Raw genomic sequence first — 12,691 nt, forward strand, 5'->3', positions numbered from 1 at the left:
ACAGTTACCTGGTTGAGGTTTTTTCCGGGGGTTTCCTCAACCCAATACGAGCAAATTCTGGGTAACTTTCGGTGCTGGACCCGGACTCATTTCACCGGCATTATCACCTTCATTTCATTCAGACGCTAAATAACCTAGATGTTGATACAGCGTCGTAAAATAACCCAATAAAATGAAAACACTATAAGCCCTGCATCATTCGGCTTGGGCCATTTTGGGCTTAATCGATTCATTTTGAGCTCTTCTTTCATCCGATATGCGTTTCTTGTACAGCGGTCGGTAAATGTAGTACATTTAGAACTTATAGAAAGCGACTTCTCAACCCCCACCCTCTGGTTCACCTGTGACTGTAGGGTTTGTTGACTTGCTTCAATGTACTCAATCGTGTGATTACTATCGACGGCTTAAGAAGTAGGCTAAGAATGTTTCTTTCAAAGGAAGCAAGTGAATCGAAGAAGCCAAGGAAGTATTATTTCCATAAGGAATGGGAAGAACAATTCCTAATTTCTTGTGAGGATGAGGATAACATTATATGTTTCGTGTGCCAAAACGTGTTACAAACTTGATAAAAGAAATATGCAGTGGCATCATGAAAACATGTATCGTGCCCATATGCATTTATTTATTCATTCATTTACTTCATTATATTTATATATTACTTATTTATTTACTTATTTATTTATTTTATTTCATATTATTTGTTTAATTGACCTTGATTTATTTAATTTTACTTTATGTAACTTTATTTATTTATTTTATTCATTTATTTTATTTATTTATTTAATTTACTAATTTATTATATTTATTTATTTAATTTTGTTTATGAATTTAATTTAATTTAATTTATTTTATTCATTTTATTACATTTATTTAATTTTATATATTTATTTAATTTAAATAATTTAATTTAATGTATTTAATTTAATTTCATTTATTTAATTATATTCATTCATTCATTTATATATATACTTATTTATTTATTTGCTTATTTATTTTATTTATTTATTGTATTTATTTATTTAATTTATTAATTTATTAAATTTATTTATTTATTTAATTTTATTTATTAATTTAATTTAATTTATTTCATTTTATTTCTTTTATCTTATTTTATTTTCTTTATATTATGTTATTTATTGAATTTTATTTATTTATGTAATTTAATTAATTTAATTTATTTTATTTTATTTGTTTTATTTCATTTCATTAATTTAATTTAATTTAATTTAATTTATTAATTTTATTTATTCAATTTTATTTATTTAATTATATCCATTCATTCATTCTCCCCGTTTTGCTTTTATTGCAGACGTGAACGAGTGTCTGCTGAGAAACGGCCACGGCCCCTGCCAGGACTCGTGCCGCAACCTGCCTGGCAGCTACGAGTGCAGTTGTGAGGGCATCGCAGGCACGCGGCTGGCCGCCGACAACCACACGTGCGAGGACGTGGACGAGTGTGCTGCCAGCAACGGGGGTTGCTCGCACTCCTGCCTCAACACGCTCAGCAGCTTCTTCTGCCTCTGCCCGCCCGGACTCATGCTTGGCGACGACTACAAGACCTGCCAGGGTGCGTCATCACTACTCTTACGTCTGCTTAGTCGTTTTTTGTCTTTTTATTTATTTATTTATTTAAACTATTAATTTAACTTAATTTATTTTATTTTATTGATTTTATTTATTTTATTGTATTTATTTTATTTTATTTATTTCATTTTATTTATTTATTTAACTCAATTTATTTAATTTAATTTAATACATTTTATTTATTTTATTTTATTTCATTTGATTTATTTAATATTATTTATTTTATTTATTTTATTTTATTTATTTCATTATATTCATTCATTCATGTATTCATTCATTCATTTATTTATTTCTCTGTTTAACTATTTATTTACTTATTTTATTTCATTTATAGTATTTATTTTATTTATTTATTTATGTATTTATTTATTTGTTTATTTTTTATTTTTTATTTGTCTACTTATTTATTTATTCATTCATTCATTCATTCATTCATTCATTCATTTATTTATTTATTATTTGTTCGTTCGTTCGTTCGTTCGTTCGTTCCTTCGTTCGTTCGTTTATTTATTTATTTATTTATTTATTTATTCATTTATTTATTCATTCATTCATTCATTTACTTACTTACTTACTTACTTACTTATTTATTTATTTATTTATTTATTTATTTATTTATTTATTTATTTATTTATTTATTTATTTATTTATTCATTTATTATTGTTTTATTCAAAGCCAACTGTTGTCAATGGTTAGTTCAACTAAAAATTATGTACAGTTGGCCATGATTTAAAAAATAGTAATGCGGACGACAATGTCAGTCGCGTTGGATATAGAATAAATAAATTTAAAATTGCTGTTCTTCGGAATGTCACCAAAGCGGCTTTGTCCACGTTAGTTCCGCAGAAATCTGTATCTATTTATCAGAAAGAATATAAGTTATTTTGTGAGTGGCGAGAAAGTAGAAACCTCAAAGTTGTTAAGGAAAAAATCATATTTCTAGGAGTGAAAAATATCAGCACTAAATAATACAAAATATTCTACATATTCACACTTACATCACAGTCATTGTTTAAGTTGCTATGAGCCACTAAACAAAGCCCTCTTTATATATTATAAGTTGTGGAAAAAAAAGTTGAATACAATTTTCTCGTTTTTGCTTCCTTTTCGAGATAAAAATTGTTTTATATGAATCATTTCATAGCGTGTTCTGGGAAAGCCATTGATTTAATTCCCAATATGCTCAGTCAGTTTAAGAGAGCAGAGTATTATGATATTATAATATAATAAAATATTAAAATAATTTTAGTTTTATCCTTTAAATGTGCAGAAATTTGATCCGAACAAATGTAACTTTGAAAAATTCCTTTCGAGAGTGAAAAGTTACATTTGTTCGGATCAAATTTCTACACATTTAAGAGACAAAACAAATTATTTCAATCACTTATCATCGTACTACACCGCTCTCTTGAATTGACTGAGCATATTGGGAATTAAATCAATGGCTTTCCAAAAATACGCTATGAAATGTTTCAAATAAAACCATTTTTTCTCGAAAAAGAAGCAAAAACGATCAAAACTGCATTCAACTTTTCCGTTTGAAATAACTCGAAGAATAACCCCATGAAATGAATGACATTAATTACGGTTCACTCAGTATAGGTTAAGGGCTGTTATACACAATGTCATTTTCTAAACTCCGAACGGTTTATCGGTGCGGGGAAAGACGTATTCTAGATAAAAAAAAATAAATCCGCGTTTAGTCGTAAACTAAAATGTTACTGCAGTGCAAATGTGATATTACTAAGACATTTTACTTATCTATAAGTTCATTCTCATGAAATGAAGGGAAGTAGCCTACAGGCTGGAAACTAAGTCTCTAGATTTCGTTGAGATATGTGTTGCTTATGCTAAACTGTTCCCTGTTCACGACGCTTGCGCAGATATCGACGAGTGCGACATGGAGGACGTGAAGTGTCCGCTGGGCTGCGTCAACACGATCGGATCCTACACGTGTGTGGAGAAGACCAACCTCATAATCGGCCCCGAGGACGATCCGGGCAACTGCAGCGCCGGGTACAGGACGGGCAAGGACGGCTACTGCGTCGGTAAGTCTACGGTCATTTGTTTCATCTATTCCTATAATCTCTGCTTTCATTTCGACTATTGCTCTCCAAGTTATTAGCTGTTAGTACGAAGTACTGAGAAAACATGGCAAGATTTGGATGTTAAAATACACAGGGTGATTCACGAAATTCTACCCCGGTTTATGGAGGTGATTCCTGATGTTATTTGAAGCAAAAATATTTATAAATTAATTAATTCACGTTCATAATTACGGAGTTACAACATATTTTCGAAACGCGTCATAGTGATTGGATCGCTAGGCATGTCTGTTGCCATAACTACGTGCACGTGCATCTGGGTGGATGAAAGTCATCGTGTATCAGGTTAAGTTACAAACACGCAAAGAGTTGCTTCAGCGCATTCTGGATGCCGGTGCAACAATAAGGAACAAACGTGTCAAGTTGCGAAATGCTGCCCGTGCGGTTCACACCCGTCCGGAAGGTTGCCTTGAGATTCAGGGAGTAGTTTTCGAAAATGTGGTTTAAATCCACTCTAAATTAAAGACACTGATACATAAACAATGAATTGTTTGTATTTTAATTATTATTTTTTAAATTTTTGTTACTTCTTGTTTATAAAGTCATACTAAAACCAATCTGAACACACGGCATCCAACTGTGGGGAACTGCTAGTAACTCAAACATTGAAATACTGCAGAGGTATCAGTCCAAAACTTTATGTTCCATTGTCACTGCACCATGGTATGTACGTAATGATGTCATTCATCATGATCTAAACATTTCAACTGTAAAAGAAGAAATCGCTAAGTTCAGTAAAAAATACCTGCACCGATTAAATCAACATCCGAATCATCGTGCATTAAATTTGCTGGATAATAGTCAAACAATAAGAAGACTTAAAAGGACCAATGCTCTTGACCTTCCATTCATTTTTACTACAGCTATTTAAAACATTGTTATTTTTTCTTTTGGAATGTTGTCATGGGATAACATCTCCACTCATGTCATATACTTTTATAATATTTAGCTACTTATTGTCTATTGTAGACAGATTGTAAATGTGGCATAAGTGTAAAAAAATTGTTAGTGAAATGCTGGAATAAAAGTTTTTTGTGCCGTTTTCAAATTACCAGCGCTCTAGCCATTAGACCACCGTGGCGGCACATAATATTACATAAGTCTTGAAGTTTATTATTGCTCTTGTTGCAGACATAGACGAGTGCGTGGAAGAGAACCCGGAATGCTCGCATGAATGCGTTAACGAGCCTGGAAGCTACCAGTGCGTGTGTCCAGACGGCTATGACATCGGCGACGATGACAAGACGTGCGAAGACCTCAACGAGTGCGAAGAAGATGAGGACGAAGAGTACGCATGCAGCCATGACTGTATCAACGAAATCGGCAGCTTCCGGTGCGAGTGTCCTTCCGGCTTCCGTCTGGCCAGAGACGGCAGAAACTGCGAGGAGGTGGATGAGTGCACAGAAGAACAGAAGGCGGAATGCTCACACGACTGCATCAGCGAGGAAGGAGGCTTCAAATGTACCTGTCCTGGGGGGTACATTCTGGACGTCGATCTCAGGTCTTGCAAAGACGTCGACGAATGCAACGACACCGAAAGCCCATGCTCCCACACCTGCACCAACGAACCAGGTAGTTTCAAATGCTCGTGTCCCAAAGGGTTCGTCCTGACGGATGACTATCGGACTTGTGAAGACGTCAACGAATGTAAAGAACTTGTGCAAGATAACAAAACAGGCATGGTCTGCTCCCATCACTGCATCAACGAACCCGGGAGTTTCAGGTGCAAATGTCCCACAGGTTACATTCTGAGCGAGAACCTTAGGACGTGCAAGGACATTGATGAGTGTGCGGATCTGGAAAACGAGACAGGAACAAGATGTTCTCACGAATGTGTCAACGATCCTGGGAGTTTCCATTGCAAATGCCCAGACGGTTTTGTGCTAGGTGCTGATCTCAGAACCTGTGAAGACGTTAACGAATGTGTCAGTGGAAATTATAACGGTAAACAGTGTTCTCATACTTGTGTTAACATACCTGGAAGTTTCAAGTGTGAGTGTCCAGATGGGCTCATACTTGGAGACGATCAAAGAAGGTGTGAAGATATCAATGAGTGCTCCAATATTTCTTCCGTGTGCTCACATATTTGTGTTAATAAATTAGGTAGTTTCCATTGTAAGTGTCCTAAAGGTTACTTTCTAGGTGACGACGAAAGGACCTGTGAAGATGTTGATGAATGTGATGATAGTCCTTGTTCTCACAAGTGTGTCAACGAGCAAGGAAGTTTCAAGTGCGAGTGTCCGACAGGTTACATCCTCAACGATGACAGGCGCACTTGTGAAGACATCGATGAATGTGTTGACGGCAACGAAATCGAGGCTTGTTCCCACGGATGTGTCAACGAACAGGGTAGCTTTCATTGCACGTGTGAAGAAGGCTACCAACTGGCAACAAACGGTCGCTTCTGTGAAGACATCAACGAGTGTATGGTCAACAACGGAGGATGCTCCCATCTGTGTGCAAATATGGAAGGAAGTGTTGAGTGTGCGTGTCCAGAAGGACATAGACTTCTTGCAGACGATGGGAAGACATGCGTTGAAGTGGATGGATGTGTGGTGGACAACGGTGGTTGTTCACATTTTTGTACTGGCGACGGTGATGGAATTCAGTGTAGCTGTCCGAAAGGATATAAATTATCAGAGCTCGACCACAAGACATGTCGCGACGTAGATGAATGTGACATAGACGGTGGTGACTGCTCTCATGACTGTGTCAATACCGAGGGTAGTTACCACTGCACCTGTCCTAGTGGGTACCGTCTCGAAGCAAGCGACCCGAAATCATGTGAGGATATCAACGAATGTGCGGTCAATAATGGTGGTTGTGCTCAGCAATGTATTAACACTATGGGATCGAGTCACTGCTCTTGTGATGCAGGCTTTCAAGTGCAAAGTGATGATCCTACAAAGTGTGAGGATATAGACGAGTGTGAAGTTGCTGACGGATGGTGTTCGCATGATTGTGTCAATACTCATGGCAGCTTTCACTGCGTCTGTCCGAAAGGTTTCCAGATAAAAGAGAGTGACAATATGACTTGTGAAGACGTTAACGAGTGTGCAAATGATGATATCGGTGGCTGCTCTCACATTTGCCACAACACAATCGGAAGTTTTGACTGTGATTGTCCAGAAGGATTCAATTTAGTAGGACAACTTACTTGCGTTGATATCGACGAGTGCCTTAACGAAGATAATGCAGGATGTTCGGACGAGTGTAAGAACACCCCAGGGAGTTTTCAGTGCTTATGTTCCAAAGGCTATACTTTGGGTAAGGATGACAGGACATGTGTCGATAAAGACGAATGTGAGAAAGACAATGGCGGTTGTTCTCACATCTGCTCTAACACAGCAGGCGGATTTCGATGCAAGTGTCAGAAAGGATATTTCTTGGACAAAGATAGAAAGACGTGCTTAGACGAAGACGAATGTATCTTTAACAACGGCGGTTGTTCTCACGACTGCGTCAATTTTCCTGGAGGCTTCAAATGCTCTTGTCCTGAAGGATACCAGCTCGATGCCGCTACAAACACCACTTGCATTAGGTCTGACGAGTGCGCGTCCCTGTTCAGAGAATGGTGCTCTCATGGATGTGTCAACACAATTGATGGTCCGCAATGCACCTGTCCCCACGGTTACATTCTCAATAACAAAGACGGTAGATCCTGTATAGATTTTGATGAGTGTGAAAACAGTGAAGATAATGAATGTTCCCACGATTGCGTCAACACCATAGGGAATTACAGCTGTGCATGTCCCGTAGGATACGTTTTGGCGAGAGATAACAAAACGTGTGAAGATGTAGATGAATGTCTAGTTGATAAAGGAGACTGTTCTCATAACTGTGTTAATACTGCAGGAAGTTACAGATGCGGTTGTCCGATAGGCTATCTTCTAAACGATGAAGATGAGATGACGTGTGAAGACGTTGATGAGTGTCGTGTAAGAAACGGTGGTTGTTATCACAACTGTGTCAACACCCCCGGGAGTTTCCATTGCGGGTGTCCTTCTGGCTACCGTTCGGCTCCAGAAGATCACCGGAAGTGCGTGGATCTAAATGAGTGTTCCATGAGGAATGGGGAGTGTTCCCACGAATGTGTCAACACCCCGGGCAGCTACCACTGTGCTTGTCCTCAAAGATTACATCTTCAGGAGGACGGGAAGCACTGTGCAGACAATGACGTCTGTGGGTCCAACAATGGCGGCTGTACACAGAAGTGTGAGAGCATATCTAGGCGTCCGGTGTGCTCATGTCTTCCAGGGTACCGCCTCTTGGCCGACGGCCGTTCCTGCCAAGACGTCGACGAGTGTGCAAGTGATGAAGAGAATCACGGTTGCCAACATTTCTGTGTCAACACTCCAGGCTCCTACGAATGTGGCTGTAAGGATGGTTTCCACAGACTTGGAAAGGCGTGCATAGGTATGTAGTATGCAATTCTTTTCCTCTGACAATATCATTTCACTACTATTCCGTTATAGATTTATATTCTCAAATAAGTTTTTGTTTAGAATTTATTTATAGTAGGATCGCAAAGACAACGGCTCTGATATTTTCCAGTGATCACAAGCAACATCACCAGTGACTATCGTGAGCTTTACATTCTCTTGCTTTATACCCAAGATTCATTTATAGTAGCAAAACTATATTGCTACATTTTTAAATATTATACTTTGTACATATAAAATTAGTTCAATGTAATAGTAATATGCGTTACAAGAGCGGTATGTTGAAGTTTTCATGTTCGAGGAAAAGTTTGAGAAAGCGAAACGTAGTTGAGCTTTTTTAATTTCCGAGAATTGAAAGAAAACATACCGCTCGTGTATCGTACGTTATTTTGTGCGAAGATCGTTTATTACATACCTGAAAGAGGAATTTCTAATTAGTTGCAATGAAATCTCCATCTTGGTTTCTGTTCAATGACGGCAAAATTGCAAAACAAAAATATCTATATTCAATATTGTTGCTTTAAAATATTTTCTGTGTTTGCTATACTCCAGCAGGCCGTGATATACGTCTGTCTTTTTTTCCCCAGTCTATGATGAGTCTGGAATCTTGTTGATTTTTTCACGGCTTCCTTAATGTTACTTGCATCACGAATGCAGTAACTTTAGTGGAGTTGTAGAGTTTACTTAATTTTTGCAAATATTTAAAAACAATAATTAACAGTGCAATTTAGGTGAAATTGCAGTGGTAAGTTTCCAATTTATAATTATTACTATATTGAACGTCTCTAAAAATAATATGTTAAAAGCCTAAAGCAGTAAAATCAATATGTCACTTAAGCGGTAAGAAGAGGGAAATTGTTATTTGTGTTAGGTTGGGAATACTGAATGTGGAATTTTAGACTTTCCGCGGATTGGTTTTGTGCGGAAACCAAGGAAATACGCACGATCTCGCACAAAATAAATTTGTCAGTGAAAAAACCAGCTTATTTTGTATACCTTCAGCAGAGTGACTGAAGAAAAATGTGTTGTTCCAAATAAGGGAGCAGATAGGTGAAAGTTTGATCAGTTCAGTGATATAAAGCGAACTCTGTAACGAGAGCTGCAAGTTCAATAACTTTCTATGCTGAATTTCACAAAAGTTATCAGAGCCGTTCTATAAACGACACAATTATAATAGCTTTATCAATTAATTATTGCTAATATTATATTGTACGTTTTGAAGATATCGACGAGTGCAGGACGGGACTTTGCGAAGGACGTTGTGTCAACACCATTGGGTCCTTTTACTGCCAGTGTGACCCTGGCTACCGCATCCAGGGAGGAGTGTGTGTAGGTAAGTCAATGTGCGGATTATAATTCCCAAAGTGCGATAAGAAATCGAAACATTTAAGCTGTGAGAATTGATAGTTTTTTATATATTAAATCCAAAAATATATGTGGAAGTAAATTAATACATTCGTCTGATAATAGGCCTAATACTTTGCATCTTCATATTCTATCACCTTACCGTATATTTCCGTCTATAAGGCGCACGCAAATGTAAGGAGCATCCCAAAATCAAAGCTGTGGAAAGTGAAAAATATAATATATACTGGGTGTTCATTTCAAAGTGTGTCATGACGTCACTGTTGTGAGTCAGCGATTTGAAGCGAGTTTCAGCTTTTATGTCAGAGAAGTTGCCTATTAATCAAGGCGTTCAATCTGAACTTAAGAACGTGTACGGTATAACTTGAACGACGTAGCAACAGATGGCGGTCTGTAAAGTCTGTGTGCTACCATAACCTCTTTCGAACTGTGTTTTGCGCGGCCATTTCGTACGCAGGGTATTTGTTATCATCAGTTGCGTACGGCAACTTTCCACAACACAAATCAAATGCTCCGTGTCCACGTTGACCGTCGAAGTTAATGTCAACAAATACGTAAGTAATCGTCTTAACCCTCTCCCCATATCCCGACAGTAAGAAAAAAACTCACCTCAGTACGTGTTTCCAAACAGTTCATATTCCTGCCACTACAGGCGTTACCGCACGTATCGGTAAGTACTCTTCAGAATGAACGCCGTACTTGCTAGGCAACGTCTCTGGCACATAAGTAATACGCCTCTGTGGAAGTGTAGGAAGATTGAATTCTCTAGGCTCATCGGCTAGCCACATGACGACATACAGCGAGCCATGACACACTTTAAACTGAACACGCAGTATATGAGCAGATGTAAGATAATATTTCTATAACCTAATAAAATATCGCGTTTTATTGTTGTAAGTGTTAAAAAAAAGTTTATTAGATAAGTACAGTATATATGCGAATATATACACAATTTGGAGAATGTCCCACATATTTGTGCAAATATAAGGCGCATCTCGATTTTGAGGAGCCAATGATTGGAAAAAGGTGCGTTTCATTTTCGGAAATATAAAGTAAGTTTATTAAATTATTTAGGTCACCGGGACATGTAAGAGAAACAATAGAAATAAAACGTTGTTCCCTCAAAATTGAGTATTTATAGATAAATGATTTTTACAGGTAATTATTTCACTATTTCTCTGGCTAATGATAGTTGAATATGTTAATATAGTTCCCGCGAAAATAATTATTATATTTTAAGACTTAAGATAATTGTTTTTCTTAACATCTACTCGTAATTCTTAGCACTTCAGAGTATCTTAATATATCCACTTATACTTGTCAATACATTCATATTTTTCACTTTGTGTCTTCTTGTACATAAATAAAAGTAAAGTCAACATTGTTATAGGCCAAATCGGCCCACAAGGTAGCAGGAGGTACGGTTCTCATCTGTTCATCTGTACAGACAATCGGCATTAATGACAGTAGGGATGTTAGTCTTATGTGTCCGCTGCCTTTATCACCAAAGAAATATCCCTAATACTCATTTCTGTTTGAGGCTTATTAAACCCCAGGTCAAAAGTGCGGTCAGAAGAATAAATAAGATTAATAGAGAAAATTCATACCTCTATCGGAAATCGAACCTGCGACCCACCGTTACGCCTTAACCGCGATGATACAGAGCGCCGCCATCTTGAATATTGTAGGCTTAAAATACAAACGAATAGAAATGTAAATACAATTGAGCCGTTGAGAGCAGAAGTGGTGTAAGTCAAAAATGGGTATTGAGGGTTATACTAAAAATCTATTTCACTAATGTTAGCTTCACCAAGACGTTTGAACGGAGCCGCCATTTTCAGTTGACCATACGGTAAAAAAATGATGATTGGAAAGCATGTTTTATAGTGCAGTAAAGAATTTGCAGTTGCAAATTTTGGCAAAGAAAGAAACTAATGCTAGGGAAGTGATAAAAGCAAACAAATGCTAGTGAAGTGACAAAAATAAACAAATGCTAGGGAAGTGATAAAACTGTAGCGATAAACAGCCACGATTGGTTTAAACACGTCCTTTCGTGCCGTTTTATTGGTAGAAAGTAGTATGACGTAGTAAAAGCGTAATAGTCTATGGAAAATCCCAGGCCTGACAGGAACTCGAACACCGCAGAGGTAAATGCAGTAGTTTCTGAGATACTACTGGGTGTTCATTTCAAAGTGTGTCATGACGTCACTGTTGTTAGGTCACCGATTTGAAGCGAGTTTCAGCTTATATGTTAGAGAAGTTGCCTATTATTTAAGGCGTTCTTCAATCTGAACTTGAGAACGTGTACGGTATAACTTGAACGTCGTAGCAACAGATGGCGGTCTGTACGGTCTGTGTGCTACCATAACCTCTTCTCCGTTTCTGATGGAGAAGATGGTCACACTTCATTTACGTACTCATGTTATAAGCAATATTCTGGTTAAGGCAAGGGTCCACGTGACCTGGAACTTGTAATGACATGTGTCTTTATTGACACCATCAAATAAATAAATAAATAAATAAATAAATAAATAAATAAATAAATAAATAAATAACCTCTTTCGAACTGTGTTTTGCGCCGGCAAGTCGTACGCAGGGTATTTGCTATCATCGGTTGCGTACGGTAACATTTCACAACACAAATCAAATGGTCCGTGTCCATGTTGACCGTCGAAGTTTATGTCAACAAATTCGTAAGTAATCGTCTTAACCCTCTCCCCATATCCCGACAGTACGTATTTCCAAACAGTTCACATTCCTGCCACTACCGGCGTTACCGTACGTATCGGTACGTACTCTTCAGAATGAACGCCGTGCTTGCTGGGCAACTTCTCTGCTTCTTAGGTTATACACCTCTGCGGAAGTGTAGGAAGATTGAATTCTCTAGGCTCATCGGCTAGCCACATAACGGCATACAGCGAGCCATGACACATTTTGAACTGAACACCCAGTATTTCTTCTTTTTTTTTATTTTTTTTCCTAACACGCTGTTCTTTTTGTAAGTCATGTATTTTGTAAAAGTGAGTAAGAGTTTAGCATTGAGAAAACCATCTAGCCAAGAACTTTGGGCATGAACCAATAGCCAACAGAACTGCAGCGTTAAACGACTGTTATCAGTGAATGAGGGTAATCAATGTAGGGTAATTAGCTAGCAGGAATGGACGGTGTTAGTGGACGTCCTATGTAATGTAGGC

The 12,691-nt window shown here is 37.5% G+C and overlaps 1 protein-coding gene across 3 annotated transcripts in view; it reads left to right on the forward strand.

Moving 5' to 3' along the window:
- Positions 1-12,691, forward strand: part of LOC138702841 (fibrillin-2-like) — an 868,508-nt gene that overhangs the window by 785,983 nt on the left and 69,834 nt on the right. For all 3 annotated transcript variants that reach the window (XM_069830178.1, XM_069830179.1, XM_069830181.1), the window contains exons 9-12: positions 1,310-1,567; positions 3,469-3,633; positions 4,822-8,106; positions 9,355-9,465. In XM_069830178.1, the coding sequence (XP_069686279.1) occupies positions 1,310-1,567; positions 3,469-3,633; positions 4,822-8,106; positions 9,355-9,465 (3,819 nt within the window). The remainder of the gene's footprint in view (positions 1-1,309; positions 1,568-3,468; positions 3,634-4,821; positions 8,107-9,354; positions 9,466-12,691) is intronic.

Source organism: Periplaneta americana, chromosome 7 (assembly GCF_040183065.1).
Source record: "Periplaneta americana isolate PAMFEO1 chromosome 7, P.americana_PAMFEO1_priV1, whole genome shotgun sequence".
NCBI lineage: Eukaryota > Metazoa > Arthropoda > Insecta > Blattodea > Blattidae > Periplaneta > Periplaneta americana.